The 24,444-nt window shown below is 36.6% G+C and overlaps 1 protein-coding gene and 1 pseudogene across 1 annotated transcript in view; both read right to left on the bottom strand.

Moving 5' to 3' along the window:
• Window positions 1-7,231: 7,231 nt before the first annotated feature.
• NDUFS4 (NADH:ubiquinone oxidoreductase subunit S4) overlaps window positions 7,232-24,444 on the bottom strand; it is a 97,061-nt gene continuing 79,848 nt past the window's right edge. The window contains exons 4-5 of the mRNA XM_049768144.1: window positions 23,538-23,611; window positions 7,232-7,457 (exon numbers count right to left, since the gene is read on the bottom strand). Of these exons, the coding sequence (XP_049624101.1) occupies window positions 7,354-7,457; window positions 23,538-23,611 (178 nt within the window). The 3' untranslated portion in view covers window positions 7,232-7,353. The remainder of the gene's footprint in view (window positions 7,458-23,537; window positions 23,612-24,444) is intronic.
• On the bottom strand, window positions 14,476-14,623 carry LOC126002839 (uncharacterized; annotated as a pseudogene).

The following is a 24,444-nucleotide window of genomic DNA, read 5'->3' as shown; positions in this document are numbered from 1 at the left end:
AGCCTACAGCGTGGAACCTTGCCATGATGTGTTGCCTGCTGAAGCTTCAGACTCCACCCAAAATATTACTGTGAAAGATATGTAATCCACCTTGGCCAAAACAAAAATCATTAGTACAGAAAAATGGTTAAATGTGGGGTAACAAGAGATGGGAGTGAGGGAGTAAAGGAATAAAACGAGCTACTGGACGGCTTTTAGATTATGACAAACAGATGAAACACAATGATATCCAAATATTTGTCATTATGTTCCCGCGTGGTTTCACAATGGATAGATTTAATAAGGAAACTTCCCTGGTAAGCCCTAAAGCCAGAACCTATTGCGCTGCTATTCCCACCTCGCTGGCTTGCCCAGGAATGTGGCCAGGAAAAGCCCTGGAGTTCCGGAGGAAGGAGGTAGAGGGGTGCTGGGGTGACCCATGTCCCGCACCCTTTCCTAGGCCTAGTTAAAGAGGCCTTTGGCATGGCGGAGGTCTGTCAAACCCCATGCTGGCAGAACCTCCCGGCTCCCAGGAAGGAAGGAGATCCTTCCAGAGCTAGAAGGCCAGAAGATCAGAGCCCTCACCCCAGACCCTTTCTTTAGAGCCGGGAGGGAAATGGGGAAAGCCTAGGGAAACCAATAAGCTCCTCCAAGGGACCCACCTTGCTGGCTTGCCCAACCATATGGTCAGGAAAAGCCCTGGAGTTCCGGAGGAAGGAGGTAGGGGGGTGCTGGGGTGACCCATGTCCTGCACCCCTTCCTAGGCCTGGTTAAAGAGGCTTTTGGCATGGCGGAGGTCTGCCAAACTCCATGCTGGCAGAACCTCCCGGCTCTCAGGAAGGAAAAAGATCCTTCCAGAGCTAGAAGAGGTCCTCTACACATGGGAAATGCTTTTGCAAAATGCTTTTGGCATCTTGGAAGTTATTTCCCCTATACATCCATGTCAGTTATTATTTTTCATGAGAAATTCTCTTTTACACACTTTTCACTTAAAGTGATACAGATGCTGACATCTTGTTTTGAAGTATATGTCATCTTCCTATTTGTCCATGCTTTTTAACATACTTTCAATTGTATTCTATAATTTTTCTTTTCTTTATTGGTTTTGGTCACACCCGGCAGCGCTCAGGGGTTACTCCTGGTTCTATGCTCAGAAATCACTCGTGGCAGGCTTGGGGGGTGACCATATGGGATGCCGGGATTCAAACTACCGTCCTTCTGCATGCAAGGCAAACGCCCAACCTCCATACTATCTCTCCGGCTCCAATATAATTTTTCTAATTACCAAAGTGAAGATTTACGTTTTTCCTTTACTTTGATTTTATCTTGTATTTACATACTTATGGCTTTTAAAAAAAATAAATATTTCTCCTTCCTTTTTTTCCCCAGTAATGACTTGGGATGACACTTTTGATTGTGTATGCAAATTATACATTATTGAGTCAGTGGAATCTCATATAGTGAAACTAAATCTAGACATGGACATGTGGGGTGGTGCTGGGATTAAATCCATGATTTCATCGTTAGCCTCAGGCTTGGCAAGTACTGGAACTACCTGGATGATTTTAACTTAGAGAAAATTGTATGAGACCCTATCTACAAATATAGCCTGTTCCGGTTCTCTTCTCTAGTGATTCCACATTGGTTAGATCACCTTGCTTTCATCTACTAATAACTGTTCTTCCTGAATCATCTTTTTTTTTCCATGTATATATATATATATATATATATATATATATATATATATATATATATATATATATATATATAATTTGTAAATCAATTCCTCTTCTTTTGGATCTAATCTAATCCCATTGTTAAGTTTTCCAGTCAATTATTCTAATTTTTGTGCATTCAAGAGACCAATTTAAAAAATAATATAATCATATACTTTGACAAAAACGTATCCTTTAAATGTAGAAAACCTCAATGTCCTTTCGTATGTTTGTTTTGGGGACACACCCAGTGGTATACAGAGGCTATTTCCGAAGTGTTGCTCTTGGGTTGCTGCCAGAGAACCATGAGGTTCTGGACTTTGGCCTTCTGGAAGCAATGCACGTGCATTAGCCTTTTGAGCTATCTTCATGGCCTAACCAATAGCTTAAAATTTTTTTTTTTTTGCCACACCTAGAGTGCTCAAGACTTAGTCCTGGCTCTACACTTAAGAGACCATTCCTGGCAGGGTTTGAGAAATTAAACTTCAAAGTGCAGGGGATCAAACTCAGATTGGCTATGTGCTCTCCCCATCCCACTTGAAAAAATTATTTTACATAGTCATTGTGAAACTACAGAATTATTTATGATTGAGTTTCAGGCATACAGTGTTTCAACACTGATCTCTTTACCAGTGTCCACTTCCCTTCATCAATGTCTGCAGGGCACCAGCCTTTGTCTCCATTAATTTGTTCCTAAAGGAAGCACTTTGTTCCTCCCTTTGTTCCTCCTCACTGTGGCTTAAAATACTAATAGCTATCAAGTTTTAAAAAAATTACTTTATTTAAGCACCATGGTTAATTTATTCATAATAGCTGTTTCATAATTACTAAGTTGCTAATAATTTAGTTTCAGTCATATAATGTACAATGTCCTTCACCAGTGGCTATTTCCTACCATCAATGACCCCAGTTTCCCTCCTGCCCTCCCGTCTGACTGCATATGGAGCAGTTTTCTTCTCTCTCCTGTCTTTTTCTCTCTTCCTTTCATTTTCCTTTTTAGACACTGTGGTTTGCATTATTGCTACTGAAGGAGTATTGTGCATATTGCTTTATCTCCTTTTAGCATTCAGTTCTTGTCCATAGAGATCATTTCCAACTATCAATGGCCTGGTGGTCCCTTTTGCACTCCTCAGCTATTTGTGGCAAGCATCCTACCATGGACTCTTCCTCCTGGCATATGTCTCTTTTGTCTCTGGATATTATCATGCTACCATGTATAAGCAAATTTCATGACTTTACTTTGCCTAACAGTTGTGTAGTATTCCATTGTGTAGATGTACAACAATTTGTCCACTCATTTGTTCTTAAGCATTTGGGTTGTTTCTGGATTCTTACTTTTGTGAATAGGGCTGCAATGAGCATAGGAATGCAGAGGGTTTTTCTGTATTTTGGTTTTGAGCTTCTAGGAGTAGCATTATTTACCATTGTTAAGTGTGTTTGTAAAACTAACGATTGAGAACTTTCATTATTTTTTGTTTCTTTCTACTTATGGTATTTGTAGAGTGTACTTAATCATGTTAACAGTAAACTGCTTCTCTCCACCTTGTCAGAATTCCATGAGATTCTCTGAATCTTAAAGAGAATTTTACCAGATTTTTCCAGACACATATTGGTTCCCTAGTCCAGTATCATTTACAAAATTTTTTACTCACAATCTTTCGATGAATGTAAAATTTTATTTCTCTGTAAATATACATGAGTAAAGCTGCTGAGCCATAGGATATTATGTTTAGTTAAGTTGAAATTTCTACAACTTTTCCCAAGTGCCATACTACACTCCCACCAATGTCAGTTCCAATCAGTTGTTTTACAAAAGCAACATATGTCTATGTAGGTAATTAAAAACAAAAACCAGAAACACATCAATTAATTTGAATAATCTTTATTCCTTTATTTTTATACTTCAAAAAACACTGAATGGGCCAGAATGGTAGAGAGGCTGCCTTTCATGTAGCTAACCTAGGTTCAATCCCTGACACCAAATATCATCAGTGGCCCCAGAACAGAGCCAGGAGAAAGCCTGTATACTGCCAGGTGTGACCAAAACTAATAAAAAAAAAATTGAATATGGGCCGGAGAGATAGCATGAAGGTAAGGCGTTTGCCTTACATGCAGGAGGTCATCAGTTTGAATCCTGGCATCCCATATGGTCCCCTGTGCCTGCCAGGAGCAATTTCTGAGTCTGGAGCCAGGAATAACCCCTGAGCACTGCCAGGTGTGACCCAAAAACCACACACACACACACACACAAAATAAATATAACCAGCCAGAAAAAACGTTGGGATACCAATAGATATTTTAATGTGATTCTAATATTTTAACATTAAAATTCTTTGGGAAGGAGCTGGAGAGATAGCATGGAGGTAGGGCATTTGAATGCAGGACGGTGGTTCAAATCCTGGCATCCCATATGGTCCCCTGAGCCTGCCAGGAGCAATTTCTGAGCAGAGAGCCAGTAGTAACCCCTGAATGCTGCCAGGTGTGACCCAAAACCAAAAACTAAAAAAAATTCTTTGAGAAGCTTATTATTTTAGGCCAATTTACCAACAGAATATTATCTTATTATGGACTCATTACAATTGTATGCCAAATATTAAAAAGTTATTGTGGAAAAGGTGCAGTGTATTTTATACACTCCACCATGTTCCTGCCTTATCTTAAGCTGTAGCATGGCATTTCTTACAACTTTGAGGTCCTTGTTTTTGGTGAATACTTAGCTTAATCTGAGGCTTCATTTCTCCAAATGCCCACATGACTATTGGTGACAGATGGTAAGCAGGCTTTAACTACCTTACACAGGATTTAGAAAACAGTTCTTTGTCCTTACTTTTAAATTTTATTTTAAGCACCTTGAATTAGATGAATGTTATATTGGTAGGGTTTCATACATTACAGTATCCCTCAGTATTCCCCACCCCAAGATTTCCACTTAAGAACAGTTCTCAACTTCTGTTCTTTGGATGTTATTCCTTGAATGCATTTCTTTATATTCCGCATATGAGAGATCATTTTATCCCTCCCCTTCTAACCATTCAGCATGAACCATCTGAGTTGTATGATTTCAAGTTTTTAAACTAGCTTAGTATATTCCATTGTGTATATGTATCATAGTTTCTTTGTGTGTATGTGTGTGTGTGTGTGTGTGTGTGTGTGTGTGTGATAGTTTCTTTATCCAAACATATCTTCTTGGATACTTAGATTATTTCTATGTTTTTGCTATCTTTTCTTTTTTCTTTTTGTTTTTTTTTGAGCCACACTCAGTGACGCTTAGGGGTTACTCCTGGCTATGCACTCAGAAATCGCTCCGAGCTTGGGGGACCATATGGGACACCGGGAAATCAAACCATAGTCCATTCTAGGTCAGTGCATGCAAGGCAAATGCCCTACCGCTTGCAGCACCGCTCCAGCCCCTGTGTGTGTGTGTGTGTGTGTGTGTGTGTGTGTGTGTGTGCTTGCTATTGTGACTAGAGCTGCATTGAACATAAGGGTACAAATGTCTTTTCTAAATAGGGTTTTTGGGGTATTAGAGTATTTGCCAAAAAGTCATTTGGAAGCTTGATTCCTAGTTTTTGGTGTGTTCATATTGTATAATCACTTTTTATAGTCAAAGCACATTTTAAATAAATTATCAAAAATGCAATTCAAAAGTACAAAGCAGTACACAGTAAGGGTCAACATTTCCTGCTAATTAGTTCTGTAAGAACAGGTCTTTGGTTGGAGTGCTCAAGGATATTTTCTTAAAAGAGAAAACTTCCATACTCTGCACTGCACTGGGCCCTTTACATACACAGTAACTGCTCACTATTCATGCTGAGTATATAATTTAATTATTAATAATCCCATGAAGTAGATACCTCTGGTTTTAGAGATGAGGATATTAAGACTTGAGAGGCATAATGAACTTTGTAGGGATCACCAATGCATAAAAGTAGCTGAACAAGAAAGAATTCAGGCAGACACAAGTAAGACACAGTAACTGTCTTATACTAAATTATTAACTAGCAGGCAGTATTTAAACTCCTTTTTAATGTTTTTCTTTAGTTTTAAATTTTTTTAGTATGAAAGAGTAAAACTAATGGTATTCAAGACTAGTACAACATTTTTGTCACTGGGAGATTCCTGAGCATTGTTGGGCTCCCAACGTACTATAAGCATATTCACCAAAATATACTGAATGTATATATTTGCCATCCACCCTGGCATATTCTTTTTATCCCAACCTTTACTTAACAATCTATTTTGAACATCACTCTGAACAGCTTGCACATACTTCCTTTTCTTTAAAATAGCTGTAAATGTTACCTTTAATATACATTAAAAGTTTCACCTTAGTAATTAAAAGCAATTCTGCAATATTTTTCTATATTTATCTTTATATGTATTTATACATGTCTATAGGCAGCTTCCCTAGAAGACTACTTTATCCCCCCTTTTTTTGGTTACATCAGGTGGTACTGGGGGAGGGAGGATCATTTGCTGCCAAAGATCTAACTGGGGTTGACCAAGTGCAAGTGCCCAAACCTGTGTACTCTTCTCTCCAGTCCCTAAGTAGAATTCAATACACAACCAACATTTTGAAAGATCACTAACAGGTGCTACAGAATATTCAAATTTACACTTTGATATATTTATTTATTGGGCTAGATCAAAATAAATGTCTACCTAATAGGATCATTATGAAGGTTAGTATACAAAGCATTTATGGAAGAACCTAACAGGAGTATGCTTTTGATAACTCATGTGACCCAAATGACTAATATTGCAGAATAATGTATTTATGGAGATTAAGACATTTGTCTTGCATGTAGCTGCACTCTGGTCAATACCCTGCCATATGTGATTTCTGAGCACAGAGTCAAGAATAAGCCCTAACCATAGCTGAGTATGGCCCACAAAAAAACAAACAAACAGACAAACAAACATATAAGCAAAAAAAGTAAATACAAAAATATCACAATAACTCGATTTTTATTTTTCTAGATATTTTTGTATATTTCTTAATATTTTTGAATTTATTCAAATAAAAGAATTATCTGAAGCCCTCATAATCACAAGTATTAGTTTGTGCGCAGAAAGAAAATTCATGCAGGTTCATAGACACTTACAGAACATTAAAGTTCTACTTAAAATAGACTTTCAACTATAAAGGAGATCTGGGCATAGGGTTATCAGACTGCAATATTAGTTATGAGTTTTTCCTCTGAGAACAAAATTTCATTGACAGCATTTTAATAATTAGTGCTATTAATACTTTTATATTAAAGCTGTTATCTTAAAAATGACTGTAAATAATATAAAACTTCAGGTCTAGGGATACAGCTCAGTGATAAGAGTACCTGTTTTCGTGTCTGAAGCCCTGAGTTCAATCCTTAGCACCAAGAAAAGACATAGAACTTCAATGCTGTGGCTGACTTTAAGCATTCCTTTAAATAGATTCTAACTACAGGAAATTTCCTAGAGGTCTGGTCATTTCAAATCTCTCTAACTGTAACATGTTCAATTTGAGAAATAAAAGTATTTAAGGACAACACAAAAAATTATTTGTATTTGAAAGGTCAAATTTATTAGGAAATTGAGAGTGATGTGTTATACACGAACTATAAATACTGCACAGCTGACTCTATGCACAGTTGAGCAGAGAGAGAGAGTGAGTGCCAATCTACTTTGTGGAGACTCTTGTTCTTTTGTTCCAAGAAAAGTTTGCGCCATAAGACTTGGACTTAGGTTTTGGAACCTTCCTCTCTTCAACATCATAGCGCCATCCTAGAAAATAAAAACAAACAAGCCCACAAAAACAAATTAGAGGATACCTGAAGAACACTGCAAGAAGAGGCTAACTTTCATGATTTTAGTGTTCATTTATCATCAGAAGTACATGTCAACACATCTCAAATATAAATACTTAGTAATTTGTTCCCATTTAATCCAGTATGACAGGAGGGTTAAAACACTGCCTAAGATTTATCATCTCTCAAAGATATAACACATGATTTGATTTTTCCCCTAAGTCAATATTCCTTGCTTAATAACTGATCATTACATATTATATAAATATTCTCATTCCTTTATATGCAGTTTAATATGTAACTGTAGTAATATGTAATTTAGTAACTGTAATGTATAACATTGGAAATAATCCCAAATTACTGCTTTCTAAAAGTTGATACCTTTATGACATTTCGAAGCTCAATACTAACCATGTACATACTTATGTACAGAAACATATCTACTTATGTACAACACTGGGGTAGACTACACAAGATACTTGATTCAGGCCCTAAGCTCTGACAGACCAGTCATTAAACTTAGTTTTTTAATACTTGATTCAAGTATTATGTAGATTAGAATATGGAAGTAGTTGACAGAATATTAATTTTTTTCAATATTATTTGCTTTGAAGCCACAACTGGTTCTGTGCTTCTGGCCCATACAGTGCTGGTTTCAAATCCAGGGTTCCTTCATTCAGATAGCATGTGCTTGGTCAGGTGAGGTATCTTTCTGGTTACTCAATATAAATTTTTAAGCCTAACCAGAAGCCCATTGATTAGAAACTTCAGTGAGGGCTTGGGAATTGGAATTTTACTGACCCTGGATTATTTTTTTTCTTCATAGAAATTTAAGAACCGGGACCAGAGAGATAGTTCAGTGGTGTCTGCCTTGCAAACAGCCGATCCAGGGCCTAAGGTTGTTAGTCAAATCCCAGTGTCCCATATGGTCCCCAGTGCCTGCCAGGAGCTATTTCTGAGCAGATAGCCAGGAGTAACCCCTGAGCGCCAACAGTGTGGGCCAAAAACCAAAAAAAAAAAAAAAAAAAAAGAAAGAAAAAAAGAAAGAAATTTAAGAACCACTGGTATAAGCTTTTTTTTCTTAGTGTTTCCAAATTTCCTCTCAATGTTTTATATATATATATATGTGTGTGTGTGTGTGTGTGTGTGTCTATATATATATATATATATATATATATATATGTATATATAAAATTTATGTTTGCCTTCCTCTTAAAAACCAATTCTCAGTTCTATTAAGCAACGCAGAACAATCAAATCAACATCTTTTTCCTTGAAAAAATGAAGTCACCCTTCTATTCCGAGTCCAAGCAACCTCTAGAACACTCACTTTTCTCAGAAGGTCAATTTTTCATCCCTGCAATTTCATTCTTGTCTCTCAGGACTATCTTCAATAATTCATCTTGAAACCTTTGATTCACTGCTGAATCATGCAGCTACACATAAAATATCCAAACCAAACTATTCTGTAGTCTAACTTAAGTAAGCCTCTTGAGCTCATGAATTATCATGATTCATGCTAGAGCTTCTTAGTAAGTAGTTTTGACTGCCATACAGTTTATGTTTCAATAGTTATAATTCACTCCTGGTGGGACTCAGGACCAGAGATAGTACTGGTGATCAAACCTGGATTGGCGGGGCCGGAGAGATAGCATGGAGGTAAGGCATTTGCCTTTCATGCAGAAGGTTCGTGGTTCAAATCCTGGCGTCCCATATGGTCCCCCGTGCCTGCCAGGAGCGATTTCTGAGCATAGAGCCAGGAGCAACCCCTGAGCACTGCCGGGTGTGACCCAAAAGCAAAAACAAAAACAAAACAAAAACAAAACAAAAACAAACCTGGATTGGCAAGGCAAGGGCTCTACCCATGAACTATCTTTCTTTTTCACTCCTCTTTTTCCTCACATTTTCTGAGAAAATGACTGTTACCAGAGCTCCACAACTAACTACCTTCTTCTGAGTGAGAGCAAAGAAGGAGCCAAGGAAATCTAATGCTAACTGACAACATTGACTATGAGGGTCCAGTCAGAACCTACACAGATTCCACGGAATTTTCTAGGTAAAATACCTATGTAGGACTTATGAAAAACTTTATTGTGTTTTTAGAACTGAAGAATCTGACCACATTTCCTAGAATCCTCCCCCCTCTCTCTGTATATATAATCTACAGACCTGAATGAACCAATGTAATGGTCCTGCTAATAATACTTTGACATATAAAGGGTATTGGAGAAAACAGAGTTTAGCTAAAAACACCAATTAATTAACACCACTTAAAGACTACAATGGTTATGACATATGAACTGAATTCACCTTTTTATTTCCCTCCTTCTTGAAACTTGTTGGTGAATAGAAATAATTTAACTTGTAAGAAGTAGAAATCAGGAATGGAATCTTATTTGTGGAATGTTTAAATTTCTTTTAGTCTTCCAAATAAGGTCTTTTAAAAGAAATGAGTTTCTGAACAAGTTCATGGATGCAAAAACACCTGCTTTCCCTAAAATAGCTTATATAAAAATCAAGGTGTAGCCTACAACAATGGACCCATAATGTTCCGTTAGGACACTGAAAACCAGCCTTTGCTCTTCCCAGCCTTTGCTCTTCCCAGCTGTGCAGAAGATCAAAGCAACTGAGTCCCAGGCAGCTGCCCCAGAGATGGAATAAAGCTCCTAGGGCTGCCATCACTTCCCATTGAAGGGAAGCAGCCATATGGCATGGATTAGCCACAAATTCAACCAGCAGCACCTAAACGATGATTCCCTTTACTGTTTCACACTGGAATGCTTTCACAAGGAGATTTTGGTATAACAAGTACCTCTGGCAAATGCATTAGTAAAATTAAATGTAATTCTAATTTTTTTAGAAGTAAACCCATTTATTTTTATGATCTCTAGGTAATGGCTGGAATATTATAAACATATATCCTATGACATAAGCGGTGTAATCTCTTCTGTTTTTAATAAATTTTTTAATTAAAAAAATTTTTTTACAAATCTTTCACAGTACTATTGCAGGTACATAGTGACATTGAATCAGGGGCATTCCCACCACCATTGTTGTCCTCCCTCCACCCCATTCCCAGCAGGCACCCCATATCCCCCTCCTTTGCCTCCCAGGCTGCTAGTATAAGTGGTCCCCTCTGTGTCTAGCTTGTATCAATTTTATTTTTTTGGCCACACCGGATGATGCTCAGGGGTTATACTCCTGTCTATGCGCTCAAAAACTGCCCCTGGCTTTGGAGGACCATATGGGATACCAGAGATTGAACCGAGGTCCGTCCTAGGTCAGCCTCGTGCAAGGCAAATGTCCTACCACTGTGCTATCACTCTGGCCCCTAAATGGTATAATCTTTTAAAATTTACCCCCTCTCCCAGAAAGCCCTAGAAATGAAGTGGATTCAACTAAATTTTAAATCCATATATACTAAAAAATTCATTTGTATTTATAGAATAATTTTATTAATCATCTGTATGTTATATAAACATACAGATAAAGTATTACTGCTTATGAAATATTCTACCTGTAGTAGTAACCTTGGTTCAAATTTCGTAAGAGGTCTTTCACCTCTAGTAACCTAATCTCAAAGCATGAGTTCGGAAGTGAACTGCATTAATGGTTTTTCCTATTACCTATTTGTGTACAAAGCAAGAATGCCACCACATAATTTGGCACAGCCTGATGATAACTAACAGTCACCACTAAGAGGCATGTATCAGAGTAGCAAAGGCTTTGGGAAGCCCAAACAAGATATATTGGGACTTGAAACACTTGACAATTTCTTACCAAACTGTACCCATATTATGCCTGAGTTAAAGCAAAGTGGAAACTTAAAATATAAGTAGACTGCTGGGAGTGGGTACAAGAAAACAGCTTTTAAGGAATTACTTTAAAAGTCCTCGTCTTTGAAACTGCAAAATATTTAAGACAGCAGGAATGGGGGAGGAGTTTCAGAATAATTCAAAAGCAAAGTGTCCTGCAAAATATAGAGGAATAATGGTTTAGATGTACTAGCAAAGCAATTCCATATAAAAATGACATAAAATAAACCAAGTAGGAAAATTAAAAAATGAAGCACCAAAATATATACTCGCTTAACAACACTAGAGTATCTCCTACCACAACCACAATACATCTCAAAGGGGAAAAAAAAACCCAACTTTGATGTAATAATCAACAGTTCCCTTAAAATTTATTTTTTTCTATAAAAATTCTTTTTGAGGTGCTAAGATTGAACCCAGGTCTCATGAACTGAAAGGAATGCATTTTATCACTGAGCCATATGCCTGCTCTCAAATTTTATTCTTTAGTATATTTACCATCCAGCATCATTATTTCTATCTAAGGCACCAATCTGAACTACATTATTCTCTACTTAAAACAAAACCCAGGAACTTACTGGTTAACTCCTCTTTTGTGTTATAAAAGCATTATTGCAAATCACTCATTAGAAAACTATTTAACAATGAGATACAGTCTGTGATACTCAGACTTTTATTGAATCCTTTTATTGTCCTTTTTCTCTCATTTTTAACTCCCAAATCAGTGCTCATGATGCTTCCTTGGTCATTTGTGACATGCACAGGAAGGGTGAGCACTCTGTGTTACATTGTGCCCAGATGAGGTCAAGCAAGGTAATGCTTTGCCTCCTTGGTTCTTGTAAACAAGTTTATTTTTCATGGTCTATTTACAACCCCATTTTTGTGTGTGTGTGTTTTTTAAAATTATTCTTATAAGTATTTTCATATTTAAAACTGCCTCCCAAATGTAGTGCTTTTCCTACAAAAGATTGTGATATGCAATGTTATTGGCATAAATTATAATACATACCAAATAATTTCTAATAAGTAAGGTGTCTAAATATAAACACCTAACAAAACAAAGTGAAATACTGATCAACTGACATCATTTCATGACCACGGCTCACACACTCAGGGAATTGTTTTTCTGAGAGGTAATGATTTAGTATTTGCTAATTTAGTGTTTATGATGACTTTATATATAGTAACTAGCACACAAGAAAAGAAAATCTAATGTGTTTGTCTAAGGCGGTTTCTTTCATCTCTTCCCTCATTTTTTTGGATGAGGTCTGGCTCCTCTTTATAAACTGCTTTTTAAAGCAGTTCTACTACTGCTTTATATTTCTTGATTATCCCTTTATCTGATGAGTGGTGGACAAATATCCTATCATAGTCTGAAGGGGTGTCTTCTTATTCTGGCCCTTGTTTCTTATGCAGTGAAGAAGCTTATTAATTTGATATAGTCTGATTTGTTTATCTTTGCTTCCATTTGTATCTCTTGCTTCCATATCATATTTCAATATAACTTGTAAATTCAAATCTAATATTCAAAGTCTTTAATTCACTGATTTGATTTGTGTATGGTGTAAGGTAGGATCTACTTCATTTTCTTTTTGAATGTGACCAATCAATTATCCCAACACCCCTTATTGAAGAGGATTTATTTTCTTCACGCTTCAATACTTTCTGTTTCTTCATTGACCACTAACTGTCCATACATCTAAGGTTCTGTCTCTGGACTCTCAGCTCTCTTCCACTGGGCTAAGAATCTGTTCTTATTCCAGTACCTCTCTGTTTTGATAAGTACAGATTTAAAGGACAGTTTGAAGTTTGGGAAAGAGAAGTCTACAATCTTCTTTTTTCTTAGGATTGCTTTGGCTAGGGTGTGCATGTGGAAAGGGTAAATTATAATTCCATAAAAATTTCAGGAGTACTTGTCCTATGTCTTTAAATAGATGCAAGATCCCCAGAGAACTGGTTGCAATTCCTAAGCACTGATCGAGAAGTAGCCTCTATATACAGTTGAGGTTGAATCCCCCCACCACAAACTGATCTAAGGGTTACTTAAAACTGTATTTGAAATTAATAATTATGTATTATATCTAGATAATTTCTACATAAATACTAAAATGATCATGAACCTAAGTTGTTTCTAAAAATATTTAGACATTGCTAATTAAAATTTTAAGTATATATATATTTGTTATATGCTATGGAGCTCTACTTTTTACTTTGTTAAGGTATCAATCATTTTTTGCCATGAGTTAAAGCCAGATCACAAAGAATGCAAATGATTGTAGAAAGATGAGTTAAGCATATTTAAAATTTATGCTAGTATAAAATTTATGCTAGTATATGAAAACACTAATATGCAACTGTTTTGAATTATCATCTGTGGTGTACCCCAAGACCCGCCCATATCTGGGAGGAGTTTTGGGAACCGGATAATAGGTGTAACTACCTGCAAGACCTCCCATTTCTGGGAGGGGTCTGGAAAAGGATAGATAAACCTCTGAGCCAGGGGACTCGGCCCTTTTGCCGTTTCTCTTTTGGCCCGGCTTGGCTTCCTGGCTTTTGGATCTTTGGGCCGCATGGAGCCCAAAGGGAAGATGGCTAACAGGAGATAAGATGCAGGGCTAGCAAAATATAGCTGTGCTTAAAAGGTTGACATAGGCCACACACCTGTGGTGGCAAGGGCATGAATAAAGATGATTCTTCCTGATGGCTGCGTGTGAGTGAGTAATTTCACCTGGGCCTGGAACTCGCCGGCTGCATGGAGGTTGCAGAACCATGTGGGCTGGATGGCATCCTCCACCATCCAGCCCCATCCTTAATTATTTGATGCAACAATCATCCAGTATGAAATTAAAGTTATTAGATTTGTTTGGTTAGTTAATAGATGTCTTTACATGTGAATGAAATTGTACTGGGAGAAAGAAAGACAAAGCGTGTGTATAACTTTATGTGTGAAGTACTGAAATGTGTTTTTATTTATAATGGGAAAACAGAATAGTTAGTTCCTAAAGTATTGTGGCTAATTGTTATAGAATATGAAAGAACAGTGAATGACAAAACCTGAATGAATATAGTAACTTATCATAAGATTTGCAAAAAGGAAATTTTATTTGCTTTTATATGTAAAATAGTCTGAACAATTATGACATTAGTAACCCCCCCCTTTTTTTAAATTTTTCTCTTTTTTAAGTCCCCCACTACCACAAATTATGCAGTCGAGTTTCCCACATTTGGGGGAAATTGCAGGGGTCAGCACATCTGGAGTGCAATGAATGAGCCTCGCCCTGGGGAAATCACCTTCGTGATCATGGTATCACCCCTGCCAGGTAAGTATTAGTTACCCTTAATAGCAAAGTCAACTCTATCTCCATGTGCTCCTTTCATTCATTTCCTATTTACTGCTTCTACCTACTATGAAGGGTTATTCTATTTGTGTAATCTGCTTAGACTGCAAAGGATTTATTTCAGTTTCAGAATATCTTTGAACCTAAGCTGTCTTTGAGATCCTTGAGGATCCTTAGAAAATCCTTCTTTCAGGGGCCGGAGAGATAGCATGGAGGTAAGGCGTTTGCCTTTCATGCAGAAGGTTCATGGTTCAAATCCCGGTGTCCCATATGGTCCCCCATGCCTGCCAGGAGCTATTTCTGAGCATAGAGCCAGGAGTAACCCCTGAGCACTGCTGGGTGTGACCCAAAAACCAAAAAAAAAAGAAAATCCTTTTTTCAATCTTGAAATAAAAGGGAGGTGCTAGAAATAGATTTTTAGTTTATGTATTACTATTGAAGCTATATTGGTAGACAGGTTAAATCAGAAGAAATGAATAACCTAATAATTATGGTAAAATATTATTGAAGTTGTATGCAATATGCTAAGTCCAGAAATGTACCAATTGTGTAGTTTGCATAATTTCAGACAATATCTTACAATTTCAGCTATTTTGACAAACATTAACTTGGCTCCATCTTCTTTATTTTAGACTCTATCTTCTGTTTTTTTTTTTTTTTTGGTTGGCCACACCTGGCGTTGCTCAGGTGTTACTCCTGGCTGTCTGCTCAGAAATAGCTCCTGGCAGGCACGGGGGACCATATGGGACACCGGGATTTGAACCAACCATCTTTGGTCCTGGATCGGCTGCTTGCAAGGCAAAAGCTGCTGTGCTATCTCTCCGGGCCCGGACTCTATCTTCTAAGCTAGATGTGTATTTGTCAACTGAAAATCTGTATCACTTACCTTAGGTATATACAGGTACATGAACTATTTTTTATGTTTACTGGTACATTAATGTATTTAGCATATTTATAGTATGTTATAACATACTATTCTAATATATTATAATTATAATATCCCAGGGTTTTTATATTAAGATTTTTGTTTATCTGTTTCTTTTTGGATCACACTTGGTGGTGTTCCAAGATTTCCCCTGGCTATGCACTCAGAATTACTCCTGGTAGGCTCAGAGACCATATGAGATGCTGGGATTTGAGTCTGGGCTGGCCGCATGCAAGGCAAATGTCCTACCTACTGTGCTATCACTTTGGCTCCTATATTAAGATTTTTTTTCTTGGTAAATATAATGTTCATTCATTAAAGAGACTCAGTGATTATTTAAAAATATTTTTGCTTACTATTTTGAGAGTGACTGTTATATTATTTCTTACACATTAATTTTAGGTTATCAGTAACATAACTATAAACATAATTTATGAGTATGTTCATTATATTCTGATGCATCCCTAAAAGCAATTATTATAGTAAACTATATAGGCCAGAGTGTGAAAATGAGCACCATACTGAAATACATTTGATACTTTTGTTTTTTGTTTGTTTTTTTTTGTTTTTTTTTTTGGGCCACACCCGGCGGTGCTCAGGGGTTTACTCCTGGTTGTCTGCTCAGAAATAGCTCCTGGCAGGCACGGGGGACCATATGGGACACCAGGAATTCAAACCAATCACCTTTGGTCCTGGATCGGCTGCTTGCTAGGCAAACGCCGCTGTGCTATCTCTCCGGGCCCACATTTGATACTTTTACAAACTTCTAACAGCAGGGAACAATTTTAAACATATCAAGTGGAGTAAGCTAGAACTTCCAGAATTCTCTGAGAAGTAGATACATTTATGACCCCAGAATTATATACAACAGAATAATATCACTGTTTATATCTGAAATATTTTTATACTTTTTTTATATTTTCTGGACATCTAAGAAGTCCTTTTCCTTTGAAGATCTCTAAAACTCATTACAATTTAACAGACTCTGCTATGCAAATTAAAATTTGTATCATTTATGAATGATACTGTATTCTTGACTTAATAATGCCTACTGAATTTGGGAACTATCTGCTGAATATTTTTGGACCATACCTGGCAGTGTTGGGATGATGGGTCACTTCTTCCAGCTTAGATGGGAGCACCAAACCCCTAACTACTGCAGGTGCTCCAGAACTTTAGATCATCTCCCAACATTGAATACTCTTTTATTTTCATAATAATACAACTACTTGAATATAACAATATGTCCTCCTCTTTAATAGAACATAATTAGAAGTACTGTTAAGCAGTCAAGGACTTACCTGAAAAAACATACTTAAAAATGATTCTCACTTAATCAAGAACTAAAGTAAACTTTATTGGAGCCAATACTAACAAATCCTCCCAAGGAAGATAAAATGATCTGGCAGTGGGTTAAGAACAGGCTAATTCAGATCTCAAGAAAAGAAGAATTTGGGGCTGGAGCTATAGCACAGTGAGTAAAGGGCATTTGCCTGGAACACAGCCAACCAGGGTTTGATCCCTGCAACCCATAAGGTCCCTTGAGCAATGAGTAATTCCTGAATGCAGAGCCAGAAGTAACCTCTGAGTACTGACAGGTATGGTTTGCACGCGTGCACGCGCGCACACACACACACACACACACACACACACACACACACACACGAATAAAGAAAAAAAGAATTTCCCCCCCCACACACACACACAAGGAAAAGAAGAAAAAGAATTTTGCCCAAATCAATAAATATCACTAAAAAAAATATAGTTAGTGGTATGACTTTCTATACTCAAGAGGCTTGGAAAAGTCCAATTTTATATTCCTTACCAAAAAATTTCCTTGCAAAGGAAACTCAAGCTTATGTGGTGATTGATAAAAAATGAATAAGCCACTCCAAAATATGCTTCTTTGGCATAAGAATTCTCTTTGGCTGTTTTTTTTTTACATCAGTCAGGAATAATATCTGAAAACAGATGCGAAGTTGTTCTTTTGTGGGGGATATCTACAATAGTAAGGAAAATCTTTGTCGTCCTTTCTAACAAGTAGATGACTGAAATTCTAGAAACCATCAGTGGAGGAGGTTTGGAGTAAGTCTGCTAATAATGATCTTATGACTTTTCTATGGTTGCCTCTTAACCTCTCACAATTGGTTTCCCACTACTGTTGGAGTAATTGGTTCTCATTCTAATCAAGATATTTCTTCTTTGCATGTGCTTGAACCTCCTGGACGGGAAGAACCTCTGGACTGGCCCCCTTACTCTTAGTTGTTCCCCACCCATGGCGTGGTCCAACTCTTCCCAATAAAGACCTTGGGACAGAGAGATTTGTGATTTGGGCTCCACAGCTAGCCTGTCTGCCTGCTGGTCCCCTTTTGCCTGCTTGCAGACTACTTGGAAGTTCCAGAGCCTGTTTTAACTTCCTAACCTGGTGTAGATTATTTCCTGTGTTGGCACTGCTTTCAGACCCCGAGTTCCCCAATCTCCCATGAACTACCACTAACTGTTATATGGGAGATGGCATTTAAGGTGGTGACTTGATTTGTTTTACCATTTTCCCTCATATTAACCAAATCCATTCAAAATAATTCTGTTTAAATAGCTTAGTAGAAGCCAACTGGGTCAGCATCATACAAGGACTATTATCTCACTACCCTCCATGTACTACCTCTTGTTCTATTTTCAGTTCCCTTAAGGTACTATCAGAACCCCATTTTGTCTAAGAATGCCCTTAGCTGAGATTCAAATTCCTCTTCTTCCTGCTAGTGTTAGCTCCTGCTTTTACCCTGCTTTTGTACCACAGTTTACTTTCCATAGAAGACTGTTTCTGTGAAACAGAAAAGGAAACCTTAAGAAAGGGAAACAAAATGAAAAATTTTTATAGGCAGAGGGCATTAGTAAGGAGGTTCTTTAGCCAAAGAAAAATGAATCAAGGCCACTCTCTTTAACAGAATGAAAGGTGCGTCTGACCACACAGATTACTTACAATTACTATGATAGGTAGATTAAGATTACATTCTTGGGAAGGGTTAGGTTTAGAAATAATTCAGTTCCATCAGTTCCATATTAAATCTTAGTTTAGTGGGCATGGTCTTGATGGGTTACACTGGGTTATCTCCCATGATTAACAGGAGGTATACATGTTATTAAATGTCTGTCTCAGACTGTCTAAGAAGAGTAAAACATAAATTTTAGTAGGAATTTATATATCATATTTTGTATTTTCTTCCACTTCTAAGGTATCAGATATCTCAGTGCCTTGTTTTTCAGCTATTTTATAACGATAGCTATGTTGTATTGATTAATCAACTCCACTCCCAACTGTTTCCATTTGTGTTCCTTTTATACACTATTCCAATATTATTACTTAAAATTATTTTTTTTGCTGTTTTACTGTGAATCTTAATCTTTAAATCAAATGGCAAAATATTCTTTTGGTTTATCTGGATGCCAAGTGACATTCTTACCTTTGTTTTTAAAGTATCTTTTAACATATATGGACTTGAGATTTAGACCCTCATTAGAAGGTCATTTAAGTTAGGTAAAAGCTCAGATCTTATTGGTTTCCTTTCCTACTTGTACCTCCTATTCAGAGGAAGATTTTCCTCTTAATGCAGTTCCAAGATTGATCCTCTGTTGTCTTACTCTCAAAAGACAACACATTCAGCTAATTTCAAAGAGTCTTTACAACTTACAGCAATGAGAAAAACACAGGAGGTACTTATATATACCAGAGGCAAGTCACAAAGTTTCAAATCAGATCAAAAGGGAGGTGGGAAGGTAGGGAGCCATTTCTGGTTCATTAGCATGTAAATGGTAGTAGATCTTAGCCTTCAAACCGTTCAAATTTCTACAGCTTCCTTCTCTCTACATTCCATCACATCAACAAACACAAGAAAGACAAAAGCCACACAGGGGAATGGTAGGTCTTTTCAGTATTCCCCCCACCCCCAGCCCCACACAGACTAAAACAAGGTTCATCTACATTTCAGAAGAAAACCCAGATAACCTTACTTTGTAAAGAAAGAATTTCAGTAGAGTTCCTCTGAAATATACACGCTGAGCTCAAAGGAAGATCTTTTGGATGAGACCTTATTAGTTAAGACTCAAGTTCTTTGTACTGACTTTATGAATGTGTTGAGAGATGGAAGGAAGTGGGAGCTGAGATGCAAGAGGAAAAAGAAACCATGGAAGGGCATTCAGTCTTTTTCACCCCCCCAGTACCTACTTTCACAGAAACCAAATTCTATGAAACGTGAGTATGGTGAGATTTTAAGTAAAAATACTTAAGTAGGAGGCAGTTTCAGGAAGAACTGCAGGACGAAGTAAAATTTCAGTCTCAGAGATAAGAACATTCTTATATAAATGAGACCTGACAACACCTTAAGAAACAGAAAATAGAACCTGAGATAAGTACAGGGGGTGTAAAGTACTTGCCTTGTAAGTACTTTAAGTATTTATAAGTGCTAAGTCCTGTTTATATTTGTACAGCAAGCATTCGGTCTCTTACCCTACTCCCAGGAGAAAACCCAAAGAAACAGGCCTGTATGGCCCAAGTGGCCCCAGCTCAAAAAGAAATCAATTTAAAATAAAGTGACTAATAGAGAATTTTGTCATACAATACCGATTAACACAGGTACCTTTAAGCTCTTCTATTTCACTGTATAGAACATGAGTTTCCATGATTTACTGATTAAAGCGAAGAAAACAGAACTTAAAGTAAAAAAAAAATAAAATGTTAACTTTTGCAAAATTGGATGAGGTCTTCCTATTATACCTATTAAAATATATACTATAAAAACTATAGACATATACCTATATTTTGCATATTGCTAAATAACCTAATAAAATATATCTAATAAAATAAAAATACAAAATTTTAAACTTTATAGTAGATGCAAAGAGTGAAAAACCAACATTAATTTTAATCATTTTCACAGCCAAATATATCTCTAAAATATTTCCATTTGTAATTAATATAGATATTTCATGTGCTTTAAAAATACTGTCATGAAATGACAGTAAATATTTACTTTTATATTTATATCATACCTCAATTCAAAAAAACACTTTTTCAAAGTGTTGTATATACAAGTGTGGCTACAGATTTTTATGAAGACTCACATAGGCAGAAATAAGAATGATAAATAAACAAAATGAGCTAGATTACTTTAAATTTTAATGTCTTCGTTTTTCATGTTGGGCTTATCTTCGTATTTTTCTAGATATAGGTGATCATTTCATTACACAGATTAAGCAATTTCTTAACTAAGAACTTCATTTATTTTTTTGTTTTTGGGCCACACCCGTGACGCTCAGGGGTTACTCCTGGCTATGCGCTCAGAAGTCGCTCCTGGCTTGGGGGACCATATGGGACGCCGGGGAGGATCGAATCGCGGTCAGTCCTAGGCTAGCGCTGGCAAGGCAGACACCTTACCTCTAGCGCCACCGCCCGGCCCCACTCTGTATCTTTAAACCTTGTTACTTTAAATTTTAATGTCTTGGTTTTTCATGTTGGGCTCATCTTTGTATTTTTCTAGATATAGGTGATCATTTCATTACACAGATTAAGCAATTTCTTAAATAAGAACTTCATTTATTTTTTTGTTTTTGGTTTTTGGGTCACACCCGTGACACTCAGGGGTTACTCTTGGCCATGCACTCAGAAATCCCATATGGGATGCTGGGGAATCGAACTGAGCCCGTCCTTGGTTAGTGCATGCAAGGCAGACGCCCTACTGCTTGTGCTACTGCTCCGGCCCAAATAAGAACTTAATTATTTCTTCAAGTAAGTTTTCTGCTCTTTCCTCTCCTTCAGGTACCACTATAATATATATGTTGTTCTGGATGTTTAAAGAGTTCCTTAAAGTTTCATTGCTACTTAAAATTCCCTTTTCATTTTACTGAATTGTCTTCCAGCTCATGCAACCACTCTTTAGTTGCCACCAATCTGCTGTTGAATCTTTTGAGTGAATTTTTACTGCATTCTCTGAGTAAATTTTACTGTATTCTTCAGCTCTCTAACTTCTATTTTGTCTTTTCTTAATCCTTTTGAGATATAGTTATCACTCTACACCCAAGTTTGGTAAGCAATATTCTAAATAGTACTTTGAACTTTTTGTTGTTACAATGACCAAGGGTAGCACATAGGGTGAGTTCTGATGTCAAAATTCCAAATAAGGGTCATGGAGACCATGCTTTGTACATGTGAATGGCACCAGAAATCAAACTCATGACCCCTCACTTAAAAAAAAATCCTCTACTTATTTCTTTAAGGCAGTTTTTGGGAGGTGGGTGGGTATCTTTTTTTTTTTTTTTTTAATTTGGAACACATTCCTCTACTTCATTTTGCCTGATTCTAAGTCTTTGTTTCTATATATTTGGTTAGTCTACAATCATTTTCCTTTCTGAAGGATTGGTCTTATAAAGATGTCTTATGGGGTTCAGAAGTACAATTCTCCCTGGCCACTATAGCTAGGCACCATGGGTACCTGATTTGTATTACACTTGGCTCCTGAGATATCAGCAAAATGTGTCATACAGTGGAGAGAATGGCTATTGGACCAAACTAGCTATGATGGATGTGTACTTTTATTAACTAGTTAGCTAATAATTCCCAAAGGCACCTGACAATGTCTTCTTGCCATCCTATAGGAGTATCCCTGTTGCTTTCTGCATCTCACACAGATACTGTATTAGACTGATAAGTAGAAATCTTTTATTTATGATCCAAAAACTTTTCAGAGTTATTGTGCTGTAAAAAAGTGACCCAGTTATCATTACCTGTAGTTACTTCATGTTATTTCACATAGTCCTCACAGATTTTATTTTAAATTATACCAAGTATAAATACATCTACCTCAGAAGATAAATACCATTATTCAACAATGAGAAATGTTAAGTCCATTTTGAAATCAATCTAAAATTACGTTATTTCAGAGTGACATAAAAATAACTATTGTTGGGGCCAGAGTGATAGTATAGCAGTAGGGCATTTGCCTTGCATGAGGCTAATCTACGAAGGACCTCAGTTCAATCCCCAGCATCCCATATGGTGGTCCCCAAGCCAGGAGTGATTTCTGAGTGCATAGCCAGGAGTAACCCAAGTGTCACTGGATGTGGCTCAAAAACAAACAGAACCCCAAAATTATTTTTCAGTAATTTAGTAACAAACTTAAACAGTTTTGTACCTAACCTATAATAAAATATGCTTAAATACATAAAAATAATTAGGCTCAAATAAAATAAAAAATAATTAGGCTCAAATAAAATAAAAAATAATTAGGCCCAGATTTGTGTTGGATACCTCTTTTTAAAAAGCTACAATTGTGCTGTCTGATATTAGAAAATGAGGGGGGGGGCAAGATATTTTGCATTTTTATTGGCAGAAAGACAGCTCTAATGTAGTAAGACTATACTAACACTAACTCCCCAAAATGACAAAATAGACATGCTGAAATTATTTCCAAATAATGGAGAAGGCTATAGATATGAGATTTTAGTTCAAATTAAGAAAACAAAGCACACTAAGTATCAAAACTAGAATAAGATGGGGCCAGAGTGATAGTACAGTGGGTAGGGAAGGCATTAGCATTGCACATAGCTCTCCCAAGTTTGATCCTTGGCATTATGTATGGTCCCCTGAGCCTGCCAGGAGTGATTCCTGAGTGCAAAGCAGAATTATTTCTGAGAAATGCCAGATTGTGGTCAATAAAACAAAACAACTAGAATAAAATATTTAAGTAGAGTTTATAAATTAAATGTTAGTGATTTCACAAAGGAATTTATAAACAAAGTAGGAATTAGCTAAGTTTTATTCCTTACCTTTAATTCAAATTAGAATAGTTATGTTTTATATGGACATGTGGACACTAAAATCAGGTATTTTTTTAAACTCAAATTTTGTATTTTCCCGCTTTTAAAGTTGAAAATTTTAAATCTAATCTCTTGATTTTATTTGTCAAGACAGAATGAGTCAAACATACCATTTTTTTCGGCAAAGGCAATGGCATCATCTTTAGTAGTAAAGTTTAAAACCATGTTGGACAAGGGATCAGCTCTATAAAAAAAGTCAGAATTAAAAGTTCAGTAAAATATTTAGAAAATTAACAATTACAAATAAGCACACTATTGAGAATATCTTACTTAAACCATCTCAAACTTACCTTTTTCTATATTCATTTTATAATATTTTTATATGTACTGTCAAATTTTATAAAATTTCTTTTGTTTTTGTTTTTGGGCCACACCTGGCAGCGCTCAGGGGTTACTCCTGGCTATCTGCTCAGAAATAGCTCCTGGCAGGCATGGGGACCATATGGGACACCCGGATTCGAACCAACCATGTTAGGTCCTAGATCGGCTGCTTGCAAGGCAAACACCGCTGTGCTATCTCTCCGGCCCCTAAATTTTATAAAATTTCTAATTGCAAACATTCTTGGCAATTTTTAGTCTTTAATAACAGCATTAACTTAACTCTAAAAAATTAACGTTAACACTGGGAAAAATGCAGGCCATAATTCAATATCCACCACTGACTGGTCCCATTAGCAACACTGGATATATCCCTATCAAATTAAGATTTGAAAGTAAAAAAAAAAAATGGCAGCAACATTCACTACTTCTTAATGAATCTTCTATCATTAGTAACAATGATCTTCAAGCAATGTGTACTTACAAAAATAAAGCTCTTATATCTAGCATCTAACTGAGTTCTTCAGTCTGAGAATAGTGACAATGTTTATAGATCTTATAGGCTCATTACAAAGTATTATTGAACTTCTGAAATGTCTCCTTTAGTAGTATACTTATTAAAAATGTGTAGCAATTTTTATTACTATTTATTGATTGACTGACTGGGCCACACCCAGCAGTGCTCCGAGCTTATTCCTG

The sequence above is a fragment of the Suncus etruscus genome, chromosome 2 (assembly GCF_024139225.1).
Source record: "Suncus etruscus isolate mSunEtr1 chromosome 2, mSunEtr1.pri.cur, whole genome shotgun sequence".
Classification (NCBI taxonomy): domain Eukaryota; kingdom Metazoa; phylum Chordata; class Mammalia; order Eulipotyphla; family Soricidae; genus Suncus; species Suncus etruscus.
The sequence above is the reverse complement of the archived record's forward strand: the minus strand, read 5'-3'. Positions and strand labels throughout refer to the sequence as shown.